At 38.6% G+C, this 26,030-nt stretch overlaps 1 protein-coding gene across 2 annotated transcripts; it reads left to right on the top strand.

Moving 5' to 3' along the window:
- Positions 1-144: 144 nt before the first annotated feature.
- On the top strand, positions 145-25,696 carry TBCCD1 (TBCC domain containing 1). Of its 2 annotated transcripts, none has more exons than XM_036243741.1 (8): positions 145-160; positions 4,973-5,351; positions 9,501-9,656; positions 13,305-13,671; positions 16,108-16,294; positions 16,447-16,944; positions 22,130-22,280; positions 25,124-25,696. In XM_036243741.1, exons 2-7 carry the CDS (start codon positions 5,016-5,018, stop codon positions 22,257-22,259), a joined length of 1,674 nt encoding a protein of 557 aa, XP_036099634.1. In that variant the 5' UTR covers positions 145-160; positions 4,973-5,015; the 3' UTR covers positions 22,260-22,280; positions 25,124-25,696. The 2 variants fall into 2 exon arrangements, with proteins under 2 accessions (XP_036099634.1, XP_036099633.1); XM_036243740.1 differs by lacking the exon at positions 145-160 and adding an exon at positions 2,246-2,306.
- The last annotated feature ends 334 nt before the right edge of the window (positions 25,697-26,030 follow it).

The raw sequence follows: 26,030 nt of genomic DNA, 5'->3' as shown, positions 1-26,030 counted from the left end.
GAGCAGAGGGACAAGTGCGAACTGGTCGGGGACAATCAGTCCAAGCCAATGGTACTGCGAACGTATTGTTGAGATCGTATTTTACCTTGTGACAGCCCAGGAGGAAATAGTCTCGGTTTCAGACTGAACTTCGGATTCAGCTTCCACCCACTTCATAGCGGTGAGAAACCTACGCCCCTTACCCACCAATCTGAGTCTAGGCTTCCGTATTTACAAACTTGAGCTATTTGCTGGCAGTGTTGTGACATTTTAATAGGAGGAAATCTTCAAACCGTCTAGCACAAAGTCTGGTACACAGTAAGGACGCAGTGAAGAACTATTAGTTATAAGAACTCAGACCCCCCCCCCCCCCCCCGCCACTTTGGTCATCTCAGTAAACACACCACCTAGTTGTTCACGACAAAACTCAGTGTTCCTTAATTGCTGTGTTGCATCCGCTATCCAAATGTTTACCTTTAAACTATAACTGGAACTTCTTCGCTATCCACTACCTTTCTGGGCTAAGTCACAGCCTCCCTCACCTGGCCAGGGCCTCCTAACTAGCCCCCCCGCCCCCCACTCTTAATATCTCTTGTTCCCTCCTGCCCGCATCGCCATGATATTTTAAAAACATATCAGATCAGACCATTCCCCTGCTGAGAGGCCTCAAATGGCTTTTCATTGCACTTAGAATAAAATTCCAACTCTTTATGGTAGATTATGAAACCTTACATGTCTCAATAATGCTGGGAAATGTTTTTGCAAAGAAAACGTTATAGGATCTGTACTCTCACCCAGTCAGTATATGCCTTGCCATGTTCCAGCAAAACTGGTTTTCTTTCTTTTTTAAATACAACAAGCTCATTCCTGCCTGGGCCTTTGTTCTGGCTGTTCTCTCTGCCTGAAACACTCTTCCCTCAGATCCTAACATGGGTGACTCCTTTTTAAACACAGATATCAGTTTAAATGTTACCACCTCAAAGAAGACGTCCCTGACCAACCAATAAAATTTAACCCCTGCTGAATCCCTTATTCTTACACCACCTTGCTTTTTTTTATTGTTTCCATCCCTGCCTCCCTAACTCAGGTACACTGGAACACCAGTTTCATGAGAGCATGAAGCTGATGGTTCTGTTCTTAGCTGTATAGAACAGTACCTTAGAACAGTGAGTAAAAGTTGCTTTGATTATGATCTTTGTATGCTGGCTTCTTATTCTTCAGGCCTCAGCTCAAATTCCACACTGACTCCCTACCCCAATAATCACTATCTGATATTATCTCCTTAATATGTATTATTTATTCTCCTTATTAAAATATACACTCCAAGAAGGCAAGGACCTTATCTGTTTTGTTCACTACTATAATCCTGGTGCCTAGCACTATGCCAGACACACAGTGGTGCTCAACAAATAACTGCTGTTGCAGAAAACAAAGGCATAGAAAGAATCTGCTCAAGGTCAACAAGCTACTTAGTGGTGCAGCCCGGATTTTAACCTAGATCTGTTTGAATAGACGGCCCCTGCTCTTCACTCCTTGACTCATGCAGAGTTAGAGAAAGATAAGGTTGTGCTTTCAGGAAGATGCCTACTAGGGGAGAGAGGCTAACTAAAGGAGGAAGTAAATGCATTTTTAGGTCTTTTAACTTTGTATCTCCCACACCTAGGGAGACCATAAACGAACTGAGAAAGTAGGGAATGGCTAAAAATCATGAAATGAAGGTTTAAAGTAAGAAGTGATGACTGCTGCTAGGTGGAATCCAAAAATGCTTCATGAAGGCCTGGGTTTGTATCTTGGCCCGAGTCTTGGTGTGTGATCCAAGGGGTGTATTACTGTCACCCCTCTACGCCCTAGATTTCTTGTTAATAAAACAAATGTACTTAATCCAAAGGGTTCTTGGAAAGGCCGAGATCATACACACAAAGGTGCTTTACACAGTGCCCAACCCAGAGTACACACTCTAAAATGTAAACTGTCATTATTATTGTTATTACTGGTCAAAACATGCTGACCATTCCAGCTGCTATTGTCTGCCCTCAGTTCTGTGTGGTAAAAGAGAACTTACTAGTCCTCTGAGTTGAAAGGCTCGATAAAGAAAACGGCCGGGTATGGCTCCAGGTCCCACCATGCAGGGAGTTTATTAGCCTCCGCCAAAATATTCTCAAACCTCTGCAGAAGGCGTCGGCCGCTCTAGCAATTTGTCCTCGGTTCTCTGTGGTGCGAGGCCTCGCGCCTGCGCTGTGTGTGTGGCGGCGGGCGGGGCGCGGGCAAGGCGAGCTGGGTGCGGCGGCGCGCGGAGAGGTGCGACGGGGCGGTGCCAGCCTTCGCAGGTAACGGCTCACGGGTCGGCGCCGGAGAGGGAAGGGTGGCTTGCTGCGCTTCAGGGTCTGCCTTCGCACTCGCCAGGTCTCGGTGGGCTACGGACCATGTCAGCCGCGTCTTCTCTGTGCCGAAGTCCGGTCGGAGCGCTCGGGCGGCCCAAGCAGCGCCCTACCCGGGACAGCGTCCGAGGTGGCGGCGAAGCCTTAGGAGGACCGCCTTGTGTCTCCCTCTGATCTCCCCACCTGAAAAACCCTAATCCCAGCGCACCCGGGGGTAGTTTTTGAAAAGGGAGAGCCCCAGTTTAAGTTTGTCGGAGGCTAATAAGATCCCTGGATGTTGGGACCTGGAGCCACACCCGGCGGCTTTCTGGTATGGAGCCTTTCAACTCGGGACTAGGAAGTTCTCTGTTGCCCCACAGAACTGTGGGCAGGCAATAGCTATTGGAAAGGTCTGCACGCTTTGACCAATGATAATGATAATAATGACAGTTTATGTTCACGAATTTAGCCCTCTCGAGTCGGGGACTTAATATAGAAGGTTCATCTTCAGGATCTGGCTTTTGATTGCACACGTTATTTATTTATCTATCTATCTATCTATCTTCACTGGAGGACATTTTTCTATTTATCTTCAGATAGAGAGTGTGTGTGTGGTGGTGGGGGGGCATCGATGTGAGAGGGACATATCGAGTGGTTGCCTCCAGCACAGCCCGACTAGGGCCCGGCTGGAACTGCATCCGAAGTACATGGCACATGCCCTTCACCGGAATGGAACCCGGGACTCATTTGTCTGGGGGCCACGTCTAACCACGGAGCCGGCCAGGGCTGATTGCACACTTTAGACACAAGAGCTCAGAACCTCACAGAGCAGCCTGTCTCTATTCAGGGGAGAACTGTCTTCCTTAGGTAACTTTCATTGTCTGATTTTATTCAGAATGATGCTAAAACCATTCCCATATTGGAAAACAGCTGCCATTTACCCTTTCACACCCTTCCTTTGGGTTCTGGCTCCCATTTTCTTTCACTTGATACTGTGGCCTTATATAGCCTCATGTCTAAAGCCATTCATTCTGGTAATTCTCATATGGATCCACTCCCTTTTATCAGAGGTTTCCCCAAACGGGGTTCTTAAAGTACATTTGTAAGAAACACAGTTCTCAAGTCAGATATACTTGAATTTGTAACTCAGGGCTGTGCAATGTAAGTGTGTGGCTTAACTTCTCTAACCCTCTATTTTTTCATTTGAAAATGGGATAATCGTACAAATCTTGAAGTGGTTGTAAGGATGAAAAGAAGTGAAAAATATTTAGTATGCTACCTACCTGGCACATAGTAAGCAATCCATTGATGTCAGTTATTTTTTGAATAGATAATCTCCAAAAAAGTACAGTTTTTAAAGAATCAAATGCAAAATATAACAACAATAAAACATTTTCATTAGCCATATAAGGAAGGTATTTTTAAGTGATGTTACTTAGTGGGAGGAGTACTCAGTGAAGAGAGTACCTTGGGTCAAGTGAGGGTACAATTTGATTCATTTTGAAAAGCAATGGCACTAAATGTCAGGAGCTTCAGAAATGGCAGTTACTTCATTTCACAAATGCACATCCGAAATTTTTCTCTGAGAAATAATCCAAATGCAGAAAGGTGGTATTATGGTATTTATGATAGTGAAAATATTTAAACTTTTTATAATGGAAATTTTTAACATACATAAAATGGGTAAAGGACTACCTTGTGCTCATGACCCATCTTTAATAGTGATAATATTTTGCCTATCTTGTTTTTGTGAAAAATTTAAAACCTATTAAATGTCTAAAAACAGGAGAAGACTTGAATAAGCTGGGGTACATTTATCTAGAGTGCTACAAAACTTTTTAAATAATATGGAATTGTATATATGGTGTTATCACAATGAAAATTCAAAAACTAGCATCCAATCTATGTGTAGAAAAAAGACAGAAAAGTGACTACAATAAAATATTAACTCATTTCTGTTTGGTGGTGGGACTATGGATGATTTTCTATTTTTAGATATTTTATAAATACTCCATAAAAACTATGTATTGTTATAGCAAAGAAACAACAAACAAAATCTAAAAATAGTGCACCTGAACCTAATAAATTATACCCGTTACCAAGAATAGCTTTAACTTTCCTTGATCTATTTTTGCAACCTACATTTACATGAGCATTCTTGTCTGCCATCTTGTGTTAGTGCTTCATATTGAGCTTATAATGGTCAGCTAACATGTCCAAATCTTTAACTAACCATCCTTATGTGTAACTGATTTGACTCTGAAGTTTTCTTCCCCTAATTTTAACTAGCGTTCTCCTTCAGGGTAGAGCAAGATTTCTTGTGATAGGATGACTCTTTTTCCCATTTCTTCTTTTATTCTAGCTCATACCTTATATGTTTATACACTCTTCCTATAACAACCACATTGAACAATTCAAATAAAATAATTGTGTTTTATCACAAAATTTTTATTGTTCAAATAGATTGTAATGAGAACTGACCAAAAAAATCTATTCTGCTCTTGATTGATGAGCTAGATCTGCTTTCTAAAATGATATAGTACATTTAAAAATAGTTAAGGGAGGGATCACCTTATAAAAAAATATATAAATGAATTTTGTTTCATATCAATTGGTGAAGAAACTTTGTTTTCTAGGTATGCAAAGAAGCCTTTTTACACAGATGTCCTTAGAGATAATATGGATCAGTCCGGAGTTCTCCTCTGGGTGAAAGCAGAACCCTTTATAGTGGGCGCCTTACAGGTCCCCCCTCCAACCAAGTTCAGTCTTCACTATCTCAGGAAGATATCCACCTATGTTCGAACCCGGGCCACAGAGGGAGCTTACCCACGTCTGTACTGGTCTACCTGGAGGCACATTGCATGTGGGAAGCTGCAGTTGGCTAAGGATCTGGCGTGGCTTTACTTTGAAATATTTGATAGTCTTGCAGTGAAGACAGCGGAGGAACGCCTGGAATGGTCTGAAATTCTGTCTAACTGCACATCTGAGGATGAAGTTGAAAAGCAGAGAAATCAGGTATGGCTTTATGTGTATATGTGTGTTTAATTACTTTGGGAGATAAACTTTTTAACCTTTAATTTTTAAATTAAAAGGTTTTGTTTAAAAAAATTTAATGTATACACTAACTGTGTGTGATACAGTAGGCCCTTGTTTATTGTGGTTTATCAGTTCCAGACTCTACCGCAATAAATGAATTTCCCCAAAGTAGGATTCTTTATTTACACAGTCGTCCCTTCCCACTTCGCGCTTAGACTTTCGACTTTCGAGGCTTCACTCTTGTGCAGTAGAGTGAAGCCGCAAAAGTCAAAGCGTGAAGTGGTGAGGGAGGACTGTATTAGGTTAATGTCCATTGTAATCCCAGAGCACCATTTAGGTTTTATTAGTTCCAATTTGGCGGTATTTAATATATTTGATGAATTAGCCTTTGCTTAGCAATCCTTATTCACCTGCTTCCAAAGCAGTAATGTTACAAGAACCCTGTAATTGAAAGAGGAAAATATTTTTCATTGACTTTAAAAGTATTTTGAGGTCAATGAGTGCTATGAACCACTGATATAAACCACCTGACTGTTTTTAAGTGAGCATCTGCTATGTGCTGGAATTCAAAGATTAGAACAGCATCTCTGCTTTCATGGCTTTATGGAGATCATAGACTAGTAGGGGAAGCTGGTGTATAAAAAAGTGCTATTTAATAGTGTGAAATGTACAATAATGAAAGTATGCCTAACATACAGAAATAGAATGGCGAAGAGAATGGTTGATTCTGATGATCAGAAAGGACTTTACAGAGAAAGTATATTAATCAGAATAGGCTAGTTATAGTAACAAGCAATTCAGCATTTCAGTGGCTTGCACAATAACAGTTTATTTCTCATTTATGCAACAGTGCAACACAAGGCATCTCTAGGCTGCTGTTGCCTAGGCAGTGACTCAGGGATCCAGGCTTTTCTATCTTTAAGAGCCACTATTATACTAGTCAGCTTTGCTGCAGTTAAAAACAAACAAAAATGACATTCCAGTGGCTTATAGTAACAAAGATATTTTTTCTTGCTTATTTTACATGTAGGCTGTACCCTAGCTATGGCTTTCTTCCAGGCTCTGGCTTGGCTTTATGTTCCTTTTTTTTTATCCTCACCCACGGACATTTTTCCATTTTTTGTTCAGATAGAGTGGGAGGGAGAGAGAGAGAGAGAAACATCAACGTGAAAGGGACACATCGAGTGGCTGCCACCCGCACGACCCAACCAGGGCCAGGGATAAACTGCAGCCAAGGTATGTGCCCTTAGCGGGAACTGAACCCGGGTCTCTGGACCGCAGGCTGACGCTCTAACTGTTGAGCCAAACTGGCCAGGGCGGCTTTATGTTCTTATTTGAGGATCCATGCTGAAGAAACAGCTTCTGTGTAGGTCATCTATTATGACAGAAGGCAAGAGCAGCAGAGCAGGAGGAAACTCATGATGCCTCTTAAAACTTTTGCTCAGATGTGTAACATAAACTATGACCGCTTTCTTATGTCCATGCCTAAAATCAATGAGGGGGAAATGTTAACCACCTCACAGGAAGTAAGGAAAATCTCATGGTTCCTATAAGCCTCTTGAAGGATAGGGAAGTGAACAGTTGCAAATATAATATAATTTGCCACAGCCTTGCCCTTTTTTTAGGGGGGGTAGTTTTGGGGAGACTTGAAAGCGGCATGTGGAAAGTCCACCCACATTTCATTAACCATAACACAGTTATACTATATCTAACTTGAAGGGAGGCTGGGAAATGCCATCTAATTGTGTGCCCAGGAAGAAAAGAAAAGGTATTTAGTTAGCCTCAAACTGGTCTCTGCCACAGGGAGTAATATCTAAATGTGGTTTTTGGGGATTGAAAAAAAGTTTGGCAAGCCACCAAGAGGGGAAGGGCATTATAGTTATTTATTAATCAAACAGTTACTGAGTGCCTAATATGTGCTAGCCACAGTCGAGGATACTATAGATACAGAGATGAATAAACACTCCAATTTTTTTTGAGTGCTTACTATGTGCTAGATTCTACTAATAATATAAAAATGAAAAAGACGCCCTGGCCAGTTTGGCTCAGCGGTTAGAGCGTCGGCCTGCGGTCCGGAGAGACCCGGGTTCGGTTCCCGCTAAGGGCACGTGCTTCGGTTGCAGTTTGTCCCTGGCCCTGGTTGGTCGTGCGGGTGGCAGCCACTCGATGTGTCCCTTCGCGTCGATGTTTCTCTCTCTCTCTCCCTTACTCTCTCTCCCTCCCACTCTATCCGTACAAAAAACAGAAAAATATCCTCTGGTGAGGATAAAAAAAAAAAGAAAAAGACAAGGATTTTATAGTCTCATGAGGAGGCAGATATATAAAGGAATAATGACAATATAACAAATAATTATTCATTGGAAATATGTATAAAATGAGGGAATTATGGCCGTGGCCAGTTTGGCTCAGCGGTTAGAGCGTCGGCTTGCGGTCCGGAGAGACCCGGGTTCGGTTCCCACTAAGGGCACGTACTTCGGTTGCAGTTTGTCCCCGGCCCTGGTTGGTCGTGCGGGTGGCAGCCATTCGATGTGTCCCTTCACGTCGATGTTTCTCTCTCTCTCTCCCTCCCACTCTATCTGTACAAAAAATGGAAAAATATCCTCGGGTGAGGATAAAATAAATAAATAAATAAATAAAATAAAATGAGGGAATTATGTTGAGTTAAAAAAGCCAAAATCCCAAAAATTTACATCCTATATGATTCTGTTTATATGTTATTCTCGAAATGACAGAATTATAGAGATAGAGAACAAATAAGTGGTTGTCAGGGGTTAAGGCAGTGGGGGTGAGAGTGGGAGAGAAGTGAGTATGGCTATAGAAGGGCAACACAAGGCACTCTGTGTTGATGGAAATGTTCTGTATCTTGACTATCAATGTTAATATCCTGGTTGAAATATTTTACTATAGTTTTGCAAAATGGGAACCTGAGTAAAGTGTACATGGGATTTCTCTTTTAGTTCTTACAACTGCGTATGAATCTACCGTTATCTAAAAGAATTTAATTAAAAAAATAAATATTTTTGAAAATATATAGATTCATGGAGCTTCACATTGGCAGTTGGTTGAATAGGTCAAGGTCAGTGGTTCTCAACCTTTCTAATGCTGCGACCCTTTAATACAGTTCCTCGTGTTGTGGTGATCCCCGACCATAAAATTATTTTTGTTGCTACTTCATAACTGGAATTTTGCTACTGTTATGTCTTAGGTGATTCCTGTGACAGGGTTGTTTGACCCCCCAAAGGGGTTGTGACCCACAGATTGAGAACCGCTGGGATGGGTAATCCGTGAATCCATATTTTTAAGTTCCTTAGCAATAGTGATTTTTAGCCAGGTAGGGAATCAGGTTGAACATAAGTATAGTTCCAGGTGTATTACTTTACTTTTTGCCTTCCCTGCATGTATATGGAAATGCATGTATAAGGATAATCATGAATTTCAAAACCTGAATTTCAAACCACACCCTTCTTCAAATAAGAAATGACTTATAAACATCCATCAGACCAGTCGTTTTTTAAAAACCAAACAAACAGCTCTTTAAGATGAAAACCTGGGGTCTGCTCCCTACAAAATGCACATACACCAAAAAATTACATACAATTTTAGGTGTTGCACTGATATCCTAAACTTTCTTAATAAGTTTGCATGTGAGCCATAGGTTGACTGACCTCTTGTCTTGACTAAATTCCCTTCTTCCTCCCTCCCTCCCTCCCTCCCTCCCTTTCCCTTTCCCCTTCCCTTTCCCCTTCCCTTTCCCTTTCCCCTCCGTCATTTATTTATCTATTTATTTGTATTGCTAAGGTTTTACATTACTGTAATTTTAAACTTCTGAAATAATATACTTTAAAAAATATGTACTTCATTCTCTCTTCTTCTTCTGTTTTGGGAGAATATCTATAGCCATAGATGCTACACAGTTTTCAAAGAAGGTAACTCCAGTTTAATTAGTTTTAGAAACTGCTACATCTGGGTATCAGAGACATATATATCAAATGCTAGCAATGTTTCTACATTTGTCTTTCTAGGATCAGCAAACTTGTGAATTTTTTTTTACTATATCTATTTAGTTGTAGACTAGTTATTGATGTGGTTTTAGGACCTGTGTTCATCATTTATTTTCTTCTTGGACAGCTTTCAGTGGACACCCTACAGTTTCTACTCTTCTTGTACATACAGCAGTTAAATAAAGTTTCCCTGAGGACATCTTTGATTGGAGAAGAGTGGCCTAGTCCCAGAAACAGGTCCCAGTCTCCTGACCTGACTGAAAAATCCAGTTGTCATAATAAGGTACTATTTAATTTTGGTGTCTTTCTTTGAAAGCCAATTTGTAAGGGAGATGATTTGCCTTCATTAAAATTTATGTTAGTCCTGGCCAGTGTGGCTCAGTTGGTTGAGCATCCCTTGCACTGGGAGGTTGCTGGTTCGATTCCAGGTCAGGGCACATGCCCGGGTTTTGGGCTCGATCCCTGGTGAGGGTAGTGCAGGAGGCAGCCGATCAGTATTTCTTTCTCACACATCAATGTTTCTTTCTTTCCCTCTCCTTTTCTCTCTCTCTGAAATTAATAAAAAACATATATATATTTAAAAAATTATGTTGGGATTATTTATATAAGCCATTGATTTCATGGATTGTTTTGTTTTGCTTTGCTTTTCGCTTTTTTTTTCCAAATTATAAAACAAAATCCATATGTGCAGCTTTAAAATAGAGAAGTGATTTCAGATAGTTCACTGACACAAAAAGCATTTACATGATTTTCAGGTAAATCATTCACTATACTCTAATTAGCATTCCCATTTTTGCAAATGTTAATTAATTTGAATCTATTTATTTGATTAAGGATACATAAGAAGATTCAGTGTTTGAAAAGTCTGTTGAAATCTACTGAAAAACTTCTGTAAAAATATCTTCTCATGTTTAAATAATATGCTTAAGTATACTTAAGTTCAGCATGCTTAAGTAATTATTTATGATGTGATACCCTAGAAGTTAAATTTAACTGCTTCATATTGTGAGTTTTAGAAAATCTTTCTTCTTTCTGTTTTTATAAAGAAACCAAAATGTTTTAATCTGTTAATGTAAAAGTATTTTTTAAAACTTCAAGTAATATGTAGATCCCAGTATTTTTGCTATGGGCAGGCTCTTTAATTTCCTTTTTCAAAGGAATCTGTTCACCCCTACATTCTGTGATGTTCTTCCCTCTTGGTTCTGCTTCTGATTCTTTCTTCTCACTCTTCATGAGCCTCTTTCCCCTGGGCCCTTACAAACCACTGTTCCCTTAATGAACTTGTCTTAATGAAATTGCCTGTGGCAATTTTGTCTTCTCATTTGACAATTTATTCAGCATAATTCTTTCTCTTCCCATGATATCATAAATCTCAATGACTCCTAAGTTTTTCTCCATTCTAGATTTTCCTCTTGACATAGATGCCCTGTCTCTATCTTAAATTCAGAATGTGCAAGTCCAGATGTATTAGAGATGCCAACCATTCTCTGCTGTTTCCACACATAGTTCCTACTGAATGAGTACTATTTAGAGATGGTGTTTTGAACTGATGTAGCCTGCATTCAAATCTGGCACTGTCACTTAATATCAAATTATTTTAGGCAAGTCAGTTAATTTTTCTAAGCTTCTCTTCTCCATGTGAAGATGATGTTGCCCATTTCTGAATGGCTGTGAGAATTCAGTAATACATTAGCATAGTAAGCACCAGTAAAACGGTGAGTCTGATTTATGCTATAGCATGACATCTCCTAACAACTGATTAGACCAGGAATGGACACTTGACTAGAGTAGCCAGTTCATTGGTATGTATTTTAAATTGGCCTGATTTGAAAAGATGACCTGGCCCAAGCAGTATTCCTAGGGCTTGAAGAAAACCAGTTAGTGATAGGTACTTGAGTTGACAGCTCGTGTAGCATTGGGACCAGAATAGCCACCAAGTTCATGAGTGACCCAGAGTTATGAGGGATTAGAAACTCTGAGGTAATCAGAGAAAAAGAAGAGAACGGAACACATGCAGAGAGACATTGGCCCCTGAGAGAGAACCAGGTTCAAGATGGCTTTCCAGTTACAGTTCTGATGAGGCCTTCCTGTACTGCAGTTTAGATGATTGTATGTCCTTCCAGTAAAACCACCCTTTACTTGAATTAACTTGTATTCCCTGTGCCAGTGGAAGTCCACCAGCCACCCATATTCTGTCTCTCATTACCCATACCTAGTTACTTATTATCTTACTGATTCTGCCTCTAAATAACTTTAAAAATCTGTCCCTTTTTTTTGCTCTTACATAGGCCCTAATGCCATTTTTTTTGTCTTGATTTCTATTATTAGGTCCTACCTAGTCACCCTGCTCTTAGTCTCAGTCTACCCACTATACTGGACTTTTTAAAATGCAGATGGATTATATGCCTCTTCTATACAAACTTCATCAGTGAATTCTCATTGTCGTTGTTGTTTTCATATTGTACTCTATGGGACCACTGTGGAGCCTACTGCTGGGGGGTTGGGGATACAACAAGAGGGAGGAAAAACAGGTGAGCCTGTGGACAAACTCAACATCAAAATAAGAGTTTACTAAAAAGAAAAATTGGTATAGCTATTGAGAAAATAGGTTTAAGTCCCTGGCACACACAATAAAATCCAAATGTCTCAGTGTTTCATACAAGGCCTTTCATGATCGGTCCCTAGTTACTATTTTAACCTTTTTTTTTTAAACCTGTCACTTCCCAGCATGCTTTCTTTACCTCACCCAGAACCTCCAGTTCTCTGAACACAGGAGGTAATTTTACTTCTGTGGGCATGGGCATGGGCATGGGCATGGGCATGGGCATATGCTGTTTCCTATGCTCAAATATCTTTTTTCCTTGTCTGTTTGCCTAACAACATCAGTCAAGAATTTATTCACACAGCACCCACTATGATTTTTTCCCCAAGTGGAGTTCATTGTTTCTCTCATGTTCATAGAACATCTTTACAGATCTTTGCTAGAGGTTTTATCTCATTGTGTTATAATCGGTTTATATTGTCTTTTCACTACATAGACTCTGAGTTCTTTGAGAGCAGGAACTATGTCTTATTCAGTTTTCATAATTCATCACTTAATACTACTCATACCACAAAAAATATCTCAAATGAATAAGCCAAGTCATTGGGACATCTGCCAACTCAAAGCTTATTCTCAAAGTTACAACCTCTCTCAAATTTAGTTACTATAAGATTAGTTGCCTTGTTTTATCCAGTGGAATTTGGAATTTTTTTCTGTAATTTGAGCAGGTAAATAAAAAACCCAGTGCTTCATTGATTGAATGTTCATGGTGGTTATTTTAGTGTTTGATCTGAAACTTTTAGAGTATTTACTAGCTGTGTGACCTTGGGTGAGTGTTTTAACCTTTCTGTTTTTAATGTTTATTGATTTTGGAGATAAGAAGGGAGGGAGAGAGGGGGGAGAGAAACATCGATGTGAGAGAGAAACATCGATTAGTTACCCTCCACACACATAGACTCAGGATTTTACCCACAACCGGGTATGTGCCCTGACCTAGAATCGAAACCATCACCTTTTGGTATACAGGACTATGCTCCAGCCAACTGAGCCACACTGACCAGGGCTTTTAAACTTTTCTGTATCTCTATTTTCTCATCTGTAAAATGGGCTATTTTAAGATTATTGTTAGGATTAAATATGTTAAACTTTGTGTAACACTTAGTGCTTGGCACACACTGAGGATTAGCTGTTACTATTTTGAATTGCCAAGGTGGAGAGAGAATCATACCTATCACATACACACAAAGCTTATAAGGTTTATTTGGCACCTTAAATTCTTTGTTGGGGATGAGGCAAAGTATAAATACAAAATAATTAAAATATAAAAGTTTCAGGTCTTATAGAATCTCTTTATTCTGTTAAGAATGCTTTCTTTTGATGTTTTTTTAGAACTGGAATGATTACAGTCACCAAATGTTTGTGTATGATCATCTGTCAGATCTCCTTGAGCTGCTTTTAGATCCAGAACAACTCACTGCATCATCTCATTCGACTAATAGTAGTTTAGTCTCTAGAGAAGCTGTCGTGGCACTCAGCTTTCTTATTGAAGGGACAGTGAGGAGAGCCAGGAATATATATCCACTTCATGAACTTGCACTGTGGCAGCCACTACATGCAGAAAGTGGCTTCTCCAAGATCTCTAAGACCTTTTCCTTCTACAAGCTGGAAGCCTGGTTGAGAGCCTGTTTGACTGAGAATCCATTTGGTACATCTGCTTGCCTCAAGTCTGGAAAGAAATTGGCTTGGGCTCACCAAGGTACTTAATATTTTAATCTATAACAAATTGAATGACAAGTTAGAGAACCTAGTGTTTTCTGGTATATTAATGATCACACATCTTCTGTAGAAGACCTAAAAAATATTGCTACTATAAAAGAGAAGAGGGGAACATTTCTCTTGTGTATATATGCCTTTTTCTCTCAAGGCAGCAAAGTGTCAGAGAATTGATTTATCAGTCCAGGTCATTTTGATTTTAGTTAATAGAAATTCCCAACTTCACTAAGTCCTCTTCTTGCTCTGCTTTTCTTTTCTTTTTAGCCAAGGACATTTTTGCACTTATCTTCAGATAGCAATGGCGGGGAGAAAGGGAGGAAAAGAGAGAGAGAGAAACATTGACTGGTTTCCACCCACACAACCCCAACTGGGGTCGGGGACAAACCGCAACCAAGGCACATGCCCCTAGCAGGGGCCGAACCCAGGTCTCTCTGGTCTGCGGGCCGACGCTCTAACTGCTGAGCCAAACCGGCCAGGGCTGCTTTTCTCTTTTTAACTTTTTCTTCCTCTCATTCTCATGGGCTCATTTGCTTCAGACTTTCCTGTTTCTTATGCACCACAGCAGAATTTGGCCATTCTGAAGTTACATAGCCTCAGAGAGTTAGTGTAGAGATGAGGTCCTTTTTAGCTCCTCAGACACAAGCAGATTAGATCTTCCTAAATTGGGAACTTAAATTTATCATAGTATCTGGCTTTGGTTGCATCAGTTATCTATTCCCAGTGATGGCTAAGGGATAGGTTCAGACTATGTGACTTCTTGGGGCTCAGGAGTATGTTTTAAGAGAAGAGGGACCCAGATCTATGTTTGAAGAGAAGTAGGTGCCTATACTCAGGCAAATATCAGGTAAAATTAATGAAAAAACACCTAGAATATACTTTCATAATCTCTGAATTTTCAAAGATAAAGAAAAAATAGGTTCTGTGCAAATATAAGAAAAAAATCAGTTTTGTGTCAAATATTTTTAATGCTAAAAAACAGAAAATGGTTGATCAACATCTACTGAACCTTGGGCAAAAACATAGTGATCTGCCCTGGCCAGTTTTGCTCAGTGGTTAGAGCGTTGGCCTGTGGTCCAGAGAGACCTGGGTTCGATACCTGCTAGGGGCACGTACCTCGGTTACAGTTTGTCCCTGGCCCTGGTTGGGTCATGCAGGAGGCAGCCACTCGATGTGTCCCTTTCACTGCGATGTTTCTCTCTCTCTTCCTGTCTCTCCCTCTCCCTCCCACTCTGTCTGAACAAAAAATGGAAAAATGTCCTCGGGTGAGGATAAAAACAAAACAAAACATAGTGATCTAAGAATTCTATATTCCACCAAGTTCTTGGTCTTGTATGAGATCAGATATTCTCAGATATGTCAGGCTCCCATAAATACTTAGAAAATACTACATCATTCTTTTTTTGTGTGGTATGTGCCTCTAGCAGGAACCGAACCCGGGACTCTGGTCCACAGGCCAACACTCCAACTGCTGAGCCAAACTGGCCAGGGCTATAATTCTTGATGTTGATAAAAGAATATAGGTACAAGTAAATTTTTAAATGTTAGGGTAGACAAATGTTAGTAGAAAAAAAATAGGATATCTAACCTCTTAGGATTATACTAAAATGTTAACAGTGGTAGATGGTAGGATAACAAGAAATTTTTATCTTTTTTTTTACCAATAGTACTTAAAACTTTTCTGCAACAACCATGTATTACTTATCTAATAAGATAATATAAGAATTATTTTAAAGGAAGAATAATAGCATACTTAAGTGATCTCTTCACATTTGGCCAGTATTCTTTACAGGGGTGTCCTGTGGCTTGCAGGGAAGTAAAGCCTGAGAAGCCAGTTACTTTATGGCGGCGGGACTGTGTTAGGAGGGCAACCTGCACAGATGTTTTTGAGTGTCAGTTTGTGCTAGGCACTGTGTTCGAGTGGAATATGTGCTCTTAGTAATGATCTCGGGAGTAAAGACATAAACTGAAAAAATTTATGGAATGATGTGGTAAGTAACCTAGGAGGGGTTTAGAATTAGTATTATGGTCATTTAAAGAGCTTATTTAAGGAGAGGAATGATAAATTAAGGCATCCTGAAGAAGATATTTGAGTTGGCCCAGTTCTCCAGCTACCAGCCATATGACCTTAGGCACATTATTTAATGAAGGGTAGACATGAAAAATATCTTAGCTCTATCTAGGCAATCTTGAGTGCATTTAGGTTAAAATTTTTTTTTTAATAACAAAAAATTATGCAATATTGCAAACATTCAGGAAATAGTATAGCAAAAACCTCTTTACCCAATACCCAGATCTAACATTCTTTGAACCTCACATGTATCTAATTTTAGACATGTATACCTGTAGATATATATAACATATGGTTGATGTTTTTCTTTCATTTGAAACTATCTCTTTTATTTATATTTTTCTTAAATAGTTGAAGGGACGACCAAAAGAGCTAAGATTGCTTGTAATACTCATGTGGCACCTAGGATGCACCGCATGGTGGTGATGAGCCAAGTTTACAAGCAGACATTGGCCAAGAGCTCAGATACTCTGGTGGGGGCACATGTAAAGATTCATCGTTGCAACGAATCTTTTATATATCTGCTCTCTCCCTTACGGTAAGCACAGTATTCATAGTGCTCTGATATTTTGACATTTTTTTTTGGACTAGGATTGATCTCTTTTTAATCATTAGAGAATAATTTTGTAGTCAAATATTTTTTATCTTATTCTCATTCATAGAAATTTACTTTGGTTTTTCCTTTTTCAGGTCTGTGACAATTGAGAAGTGCAGAAATAGCACCTTTGTCCTCGGCCCTGTACAGACTGCTCTTCACCTCTATAGCTGTGACAACGTTAAAGTCATTGCCGTTTGTCATCGTTTGTCCATCTCTTCTACAACAGGCTGCATCTTTCACATTCTGACGCCTACACGCCCACTTATTCTCTCTGGGAACCACACTGTAACTTTTGCCCCTTTTCATACCCATTACCCAATGCTGGAGGACCATATGGCCAGAACTGGCCTTGCTACAGTGCCTAACTATTGGGATAAGCCAATGATTGTGTGCAGAGAGATCAGAGACACAAATATCTTTCGACTCTTACCACCTTGTGAATTCTATGTATTTATTACTCCTTTTGAAATGGAAGGGGACACAACAGAGATACCTGGGGGTCTTCCATCTTCATATCAGAAAGCACTGGGTCAAAGGGAACAGAAGATACAAGTCTGGCAGAAAACTGTGAAGGAGGCTCGGTTAACAAAGTAAGTATTTTCTAGAAGTAATAAAGTTATCTCTATGGAAACAAGTTAATTTGCACATATTTATAGTTGTGCTAAAGTAATAAAAATATAAAGTATGTCTTTAGTTAAGGTTTGTGTTTCAGGTCAGTATTTTAGGCACAGTTTGGTTGGGGAGATGAAAGTAAATGAATGCTCAAGTGTTAGACCCCCCGCCCCCATTTTCAAAGAAGCTTAAGTTTAGTTGGCAGATATAAAACTTACATGACTGAAAGATCATATATAGAATTTGCCACATAATCCTATACTTTAAATGGATTAGTTTTAGTTTTTAATTTACTCTTCTACACTATGATGGTGGTTCTCAAACTTGGTCATGCATCAGAATCATCCAAGGGGCTTGTTAAAAATACAGATTTCCTATCTCCACCACACCACAGACAGATTCCTCATGCTAGTCTATCACTAATGCCAATTTTTGTCAGAAATTTCCCTAATCCATACAGTATTTTTAGATAAAGCTAAATTTAGTCAATTTAAAATATTGGTTTTTATTCTGAGATTATTTTCTTCCTACTTTTGAGTACTATTTTATTTATTTATTTAATCCTCACCCGAGGACATTTTTTCATCTTTTGTTCAGATAGAGTGGGAGGGAGGGAAAGAGAGAGAGAGAGAAAGAGAAACATCAGTGTGAAAAGGGACACATTGAGGGGTTGCCACCTGTACAACCCAACCAGGGCCGGGGACAAACTGCAACCGAGGTACGTGCCCTTAGCGGGAACTGAACCCAGGTCTCTCTGGACCGCAGGCCGACGCTCTAACCGCTGAGCAAAACTGGCCAGGGCGAGTACTATTTTATTTTTAAGAACATGCTGTGATAGTAGATAGTTGTGGTTTATTATGTCCACCACAAATTTTAAGAGTATTGGTCTTTGACCTCTAGAAGCCAGGGACACACTACCTGGTTATTAGCGATTCAGAAAACATCCATGTAGTACTTAGGGAAGATTAATGAAAGAAGTAGAATTTGTGTTGGGCCTTGAAGAATGAGCCAAGTTTGGATAGAAAGTGAGGACTGAGGAGAATACTTTTAATCGTACTGGAGGAGCAGATGTGGAAGCAGAAGCAGACCTTAGGTATCCTGGAAATCAATTGCTGAGATAGGATTCTGAGTATGGAATAGTAGTATTTAAGCTTGGATGATAGATTGAACCAGGCTATGTAGAATCTTGAATGCCAGGCAGTGAAAGTTAGACTTAAGTGGAATTAAGCAGTAGGTGCCATTAAAGGGTTTTGAACAATGGACTGAGGTACAGAAAGCTGTTTCATTTATTTAGGAACATTTATAGAATATCTGCAGTATGCCAACTTCTTTATTAGATGTTATGGCAGATTTTAAAATGTGTAAGGAAATGTGTGGCATATATGAAGATCCTCTGGTTAGAGAGATTTGAAAAAGGGAAGTCAGGGTGATATTGCAATGGTCTAGACAAGAAACGACTAGAATGGAGAGAAAGGGGTTGGAGACCAGAAATACTTTGACAGGAAGCAGGATTCATTGTAAGATTTTGTGAAGAACACAAGAAAATCTAAGATTACTCCAAAAATTGGAGCCCAGTTTAGAAACTTTTGATTAATAAATTTACTTCCAGAAAGAACACCATATACATCTTGAAAGTAGTAGGTACTCAGAATAATTATTGTTTGTGTAATTACTTTGATGTTTAATCAAAATTTATTTGATATTAGGAAAATGACATAGGAAACAGCACCAAAAGATGAAGGGTTGCTTCTTCCACAACATTACAACATTGTCCACTTGAGAGCAGTAGCTTAGTTTGAGAAAAGAGTATCAAGTTCTTTGGGGGATCTTTACAATACATGCCATACATCCTGATAATATCTTGAAACTCTAATAACTGGATTTCACTTGCCTAATATTTTTTTTTCTGGTTTTCATTATTTTGGAAAGTAGCAGCCGTTCTAAAATGTTTCTATTTTTGATGATCCAGACTGCTGTTGGATATATGGATAAATATGATTATTTTAATTAGGTCTTAGTTTTATTAGATTTTAAGATTAGTGTTCTTTGCATAGCTGTGTCTATATTGTACTGGAAAATACTCAGACTCAGAAATGAGTACTGACCATACCAATTTATTATGTGATGTGTCTGTTACTTAAATTCCCTGACTTTTAATTGTATCATGTATAAAGTATAAGTATATTCTCTACCTGATATGATTGATGTGAAGGTTTAGTAAGTAATGTGTGTATGAGACACTGTGTGTGGTCTCTTTGTGCTTTACTGTGTTTAGTAGTGCACATGTGAGAGTTATCTTCTGGGTAAGATCGGTTACCCAGAATATCTGAGCCTGACCTGTTAGAATGAAGTTTATTCTAAGAGAAATAGTACTTGAATCGATACTTGATCCAGCTGTGGCTGGGTGGCTCAGTCAGTTGGAGTGTCATCCCATGCACCGAAAGGCTGTGGGTTCGATTCCCCATCAGGGCACATACCTAGGTTACGAGTTCAATACCCGGTCAGGGCATACAGGAGGCAACAGGCAACAGATCAATGTTTCTTTCTCACATTGATGTCTCTCTCTCTCTTCTAGAACCTGGATTCTTAGTGTCTTTATTATTTTGGGGGGAACTATTGCTTATAATAGTATAATATAATGTAATATAACATAAAATTATAATGATGTTATATAAAAATAATAATTGGAAAAACATCCTTTTTTTTTAATTTATTTTTTATTGATTAATTTTTGTTACAGATGTTTCTCCTTTTTCCCCCACTGATTCCCCCCTTCCCCTCCCTGCCTGCCCCTTCCCCAGATTGTTGTCCATGTCTCCTGTTATGCATACATGCGTATAAGTTCTGTGGTTCATCCCTCCCCCACCTCCCCACTCCTTAGGGGATTGTCAGTCTGTACCCCGCTTCCGCGTCTCTGGGACTACCCCATTCCTCAAACTGTTATGTTCATTATATTCCACAAATAAGTGAGATCCTTTTAAAGCAGTTTTATTGTTCAAATGCTTCTAGTATTTATATGCCTAGATTTTCCTTACACATGTGCAAACTTACACACATGTTCAGAGCCTGGAATGTGATGAGTGTTTAATAAATGTTGACTCTGAATCATTTTGTATTCAGTAGGTAAGATCCATGATAACACTAAAAACAAGGAAAAGCACTTAGTTTCATTTTGGTAAAATAGGAAGACAAGAATTATTCATCAAATTGAAAGCAAACTGCCAACATGGTCTTTTATTTATTTATTTAAAAAAATGTTTTTCCCTTTATTGACACTATAGACACTATAGAGACACTAAAGACACTATGGAGAGAAAGGAAGGGAGAGGGAGAGGAGGTGGAGAGAGAGAGAGACATCGATGAGAGAGAGAACATCGATTGGCTGCCTCCTGCATGTCCCCCACTAGGCATGTGCCCTGACCAGGAATCGAACCAGTGACCTCTTGATGCATGTGTTGATGCTCAACCACTGAGCCACACCAGCCGGGCCCAACATGGTCTTTTAAGTGATTATATTGTATCATTTCTCTGTTCTGACCCCTCTACTGGCTTTCCATCACATCATACTTGGAATAAAATCTAAAATCTTTACCATACCTACTAGCCCTCCTGCCTCATCTTCTGCTATTCTTTTCCTTATTCCCCTTCTACCATGCTACAGTTTTCTTGCTATTACTTAACTATTGCCCTCTGACCAGCGATCACCAGGAACGGATATGTAAGACAAAGCTGGGTTTTATTATTTATTGCAAGTAGGGAGAGAATTGTTTTCATCTCAGGAAAGGGTGTTAAAAAGAACTTATAATTGGGTTTTGGCTTGTGTTAGGTGATTTGGGGAAGAGTTCTAGGAAGCAAGGCTTTTTTGTGGGTTGGATGCCATCGGGAAGCAAAAGATTCTATGATTTGGCTTACTAATTTTTATATTAAAGGTGGGAAGAATAAAGTGGAGCTAAAACTATAATCATAAAGAAGCAGCAGTTACTTAGCCAGGAAAGGTCATGTTTGGTTATTTTTGTGGTTTGGACCACAAAATGTTTTTGTTTTTTGTCTGGACTGAGGTAAGTTTATCTCAGTTCTTGCCTTGATCTATTATCATTCCATAGTGGCCTTGTCTAATGTTGGTCTTCTGTGAAATTGTGTTCAACCAACATACACCACAGCCAGACCAGATCCTACCTTCACTAAGGCCTAACTGATAGTGCTAAGCTAGCTCCTGGCTGTCAGGTGCTACTCTTCTCTTTCTTATCCTGAACTTGTTAAATATGCTCTGATTTTAGAGCCTTTGCACTTTTAGTTTGCTCTGCCTGGAATGTTCTTCTCCAGATATTTATTTGCTTAATCCAGTGGTTCTCAACCTTCCTAATGCCGCAGCCCTTTAATACAGAATACAGTTCCTCATGTTGTGGTGACCCCCAACCATAAAATTATTTTTGTTGCTACTTCATAACTGTAATTTTGCTACTGTTATATCTTAGGTGACCCCTGTGAAAGGGTCATTCGACCCCCAAAGGGGTCGTGGCCCACAGGTTGAAAAACGCTGGATTAAGCCTTAATCCATCACTTCATTCAGACCTCTGCTTCAGTGTTTATTTTAGAGAGGCTTTCCCTGTTCATTCTTTTTCTAAAGTAGCATTTCCAATACTCTCCCTTCCCTTACTGTGTTGTATTTTCTTGAAGGTGCTTACAACTACTTCAGTTTATATCACATATTTATTTTATTTATTATCTACCGTACTAGAGTATGTAGTCCACAAAGCACCTAGACAGTGCAGGTCATATGTGAATGGCGCCCTCTGGAGTCGTACAGTGCAGACCTTCCTGAACTCTTCTCCTTTCTTTGCACATTTATCCCAATTAATTCAGAACACTACCTTGCATCACTTGGTCCTCAGTAAATACCTGTTGAGTAAATAACCACAGTAGAACAAAATATGTAATTATTGATAAGTCTTTACAAAGGGGGCGTTGTATCTGACCAAAGTTATTTTGGGGGGAGTGGTAATCCAATGTACAGAACTAAGCAGAACAGTTATTTGGAGAGAACAAATGGGTAACTAGAAATAACTTAACATTTATTCCATTAAAGTGTTTTATAATCATGTGGAGTAAAATTAATATGAATTAGTGTTTTTACTTTCTTTTTGCTCTCAACTACAATTTTAGGGATCAAAGGAAGCAGTTCCAGATACTTGTGGAGAATAAGTTTTATGAGTGGTTGATTAATACAGGACATCTTCAACAGCTGGACAGTCTGGTGCCCCCTGCAGCAGGTTCCAAACAAGCAGCAGGATAAGACTCCTACATCAAAACACTGGTAGGCATTTATAATGCAGACCACTTAAAACAAATTACTTTGGGGAAATAGTATAAGCACACAAAATACTGCACAAAATATTGTTACCAACTATTGCCAGATATTTTCCACCACTCCCACCAGTATATACAGACCTTTACATACTCAGTTTGCCACAGTTTATAGTGAGAAGACCAACCAAAATATTTAGGTGGAGCCTATTAAATTATGGCATAATTTGTACTGTCCAAAGATACTGCTTTCCCCATAAATAGCTTTAAGTTGTATTCCCCCTTTATAACACATCTTTCTTCTTGCCCATCACCCCATTTAATAGATTAGCTGGTCATGTTAATTGCACGTGAGCGTTAATAAGTTACCAGGATCAATCCAAATGAAGATTTGAATACTGAGCTCTAGGAGATCACAGATTCACTGGAGAAGAACATGGATAGAGACAAATTTAATGGAAATTATTTAACCTAAATATGTAGTATTTTTAATAGAAATTAATATACTTTGCCATTTTTATAGTATTTTTAAAGACTGACAGTAGGAAAACAAAGGACATAAGTAGGTAGAAAAATACAAACACAAAGATGCTCACTTTCATTTCAAATTAAAGTTATATAGGATACTATTTTTTTATCTGTCATATTGGCAAGGATTAAAAACATGGTATGTAACACTGGCAAGATATTTCACTTACCACTGGGGAAAGTGTAAATTTTTGCAACCTTTTGGAGGATAGGTTGACAAAATCAAAATTAAAAATACACATATTCTTTGACTTGGCAACAATTTCACTTCTTAGATTTATTTATCTTATAGATAACATTCATGTATCAAAAGATCTCTGTAAAAACTATATTCATTGCAGCATTGTTTGAAATGACTATAGACTGGAAACAAACCCAAATGCTTTTCAAAAGAGGGCTGGTGCCTAATGAACTGATACATTCATGTCATGGAATGCATCTTTAAAAAGAATGAGGTATATCTGAATGTGCTGATACAGAATGATCGCTGAGCCAGGGGTGGGAAGTGTGGGGTGAATGTGTGTGTAAAATGATCCCTTGTGTGTTTGAAAAAAGAGAAGGATTGCCCAGCCAGGGTGGCTCAGTGGTTGAGTGTTGACCCATGCACCAAGAGGTCACTGGTTCGATTCAGGGTATATGCCCAGGTTTTGGGCTTGATCCCCAGTAAGGGGTGTGCAGGAGGCAGCTGATTGATGTTTCTCTCTCTTTTTTTTTTTTATCCTCACCCGAGGATATTTTTCCATTTTTTGTACAGATAGAGTGGGAGGGAGAGAGAGGAAGGGAGAGAGAGAGAGAAACATCGATGTGAAGGGACACATCGAGTGGCTGCCACCCGCACAACCAACCAGGGCCGGGGACAACCTGCAACCGAAGTACGTGCCCTTAGCGGGAACCGAACCCGGGTCTCTCCGGACCGCAGGCCGACGCTCTAACCGCTGAGCCAAACTGGCCAGGGCGATGTTTCTCTCTTATAGAGGTTTCTATCTCTCCCTCACTTTCTCTAAAAAAAAAAAAAGGAAACCTATTTTAAAGAAAAAGAGTATTATCACACATTTATATGCTTATTACATGTCTTAAAATTTCTGAAAACATATGAAGAAATTATTAACAGCATTTGTCTTTGAGAAATGAGACTGGGTGTCTAGAGTGGGAAAAAACTTACTTTTGATTTTTATTAAACTATAATTCACTTAATAAAAATTACCTTTCTAAAGTGAAAAATTCTGCAGTTTTTATTATATTCACAAGTTTGTACAACCATCACCTTTAACAAATCCAGAACATTTTAATCACCCTAAAAATAAACCCCATACATATAGACAGTCACTTCCTATTCCTTCAACTATACTTGGCAACCACTAATCTTTTTGTGTCCTTATTTGTCAACTCTGAACCTTTCCTATAAATGGAATTGTATAACACATGGCCTTGTGTCTGGTTTCTTTCACTTAGCATAATGTTTTTAAGGTTTGTTCATGTGGCATGTGTCTGTATGTCATTCCTTTTTATAACTGGATAATATTCCATTGTATGGATATACCACACTTGTTTATCTGTTCATCAGTTGATGAACATTTGAGCTGTTACCACTTTTTAGCTATTGTGAATAATGCTGATATGTACTTTAGTGTACACTTTTTTTTTTTCTTTATTGATTTTGGAGAGAGGGAAAGGAGAGGGAGAGAGAGAGACACTGGTGAGAGAGAACATCGATTGGCCCACAACCTGGGCATGTGCCCTGGCCAGGAATCGAACTGACGACCTCATGGTGCATGGGTCAGTGCTCAACCACTGAACCACACCAGCCGGGCAATGTATACAAGTTTTTATGTAGACATGTTTTTATTTTTCTTGGGTGTGTACCTAGGAGTAGAAGGTCATATGTTTAACTTTTGACTAACTGCTCAACTGTTTTCCAAAGTTGTGTACTTATTCTTTATTGTTTGTTATATATATTGTTTATATTTAAGAAGTATTATTTTTATTAAAAAGGAATTTTACAATAGTTAGTAAATGCTGAGTTTAAGAATTGGAAATCAGATGAAGATTATAAGGAAATGGGAACTATAACAGGGTAAAATTTTACTTTAATCCCCATAACCTGCCAATTTTTAAGATTTATGTATGAATTTCTTTTATTATGAACTAATGTGTTCCTCAGAAAAAAGGAATATAATTAACTTTAGACTTTATGTATTTTATTACTTCTAATTATCATCTGACCTTGAAAATGTATGTGAACTTATACTTGCAAGGGTTTTTATCTAATTATTTGCATGAAGGCAATAGAAAATGAAATTAATTTGAATTTTCTTCTATCTTTAGGGCCCTGGAAACATGAAGATGATGTACATCTTGAAACTAAATGGGGAAGGTGCTTTGGCTGCTTTAAAAGACTTGGGGGCTTTTTCTTCCTATCTGGGACCTTTCCTTGATTTCCATTCCATACTATTTATTACCATTTCAGTTTAACTTCTGACTACAGTGTACTGTTTATAGAACATCAGAAGATTCATCTTTGTGATGCCAAAATGGAAAAATTTATGAAATCAGCCCCATTATATGTATGTTAATTAAAGCGATTGAATGTAGATTTACAGATTAACTTCACATTTTAATTTGTATGATAAAAGGGTTTCATCCTTTCTGGAGTTAAGAGTTATCCACAGGCTGACACTCCAACCACTGAGCCAAACTGGCCAGGGCTTAAGAGTTATCATTCTCTGTAACTATTGAAAAGGAAATTGCTACTCTTTCCAAAAATAAATGGAAAGAAAGTATGATTGTTGGTATAGAAATATAGCAGAGATAGTTTTGTACAGAGATATTTTAGTCCTTAAAGTATGAAACAATGAAACTGTAAAATCGTTATTTTTCATTTTCTGCTTCAGATTTTCACTAAGCAAGCTTTAAAAAGTACTTTTCTCCTTTTGATAAAAAGATAAAGCTTCACTTTTAACTTTAGAAACGGTTTCCAATGTTGCTCTGTGATGTTGTATCAAAATAAAGTTTACATTTGATTGGGAAAGCAGTGTTCTTTAAGATAACATAAAATGATTATCAAAGTAGTAAAATGAATTCGATTGCTGATAAATGTTTTATATACTCACTAACCATTTAATTTGTAATTATATTTAAAAAGGGCTTGATTTATTCTAAAGTGAAAAATTAAACCTTGGAACATGTTAATTTTAATTGAGGATTTCATAGTCTTTAGGATGAAGTGCAAGCA

The sequence above is a fragment of the Molossus molossus genome, unplaced genomic scaffold (assembly GCF_014108415.1).
Source record: "Molossus molossus isolate mMolMol1 unplaced genomic scaffold, mMolMol1.p scaffold_m16_p_5, whole genome shotgun sequence".
Lineage (NCBI taxonomy): Eukaryota > Metazoa > Chordata > Mammalia > Chiroptera > Molossidae > Molossus > Molossus molossus.
Note: the sequence above shows the minus strand (reverse complement) of the source record. Positions and strands in the feature narration are given on the sequence as shown.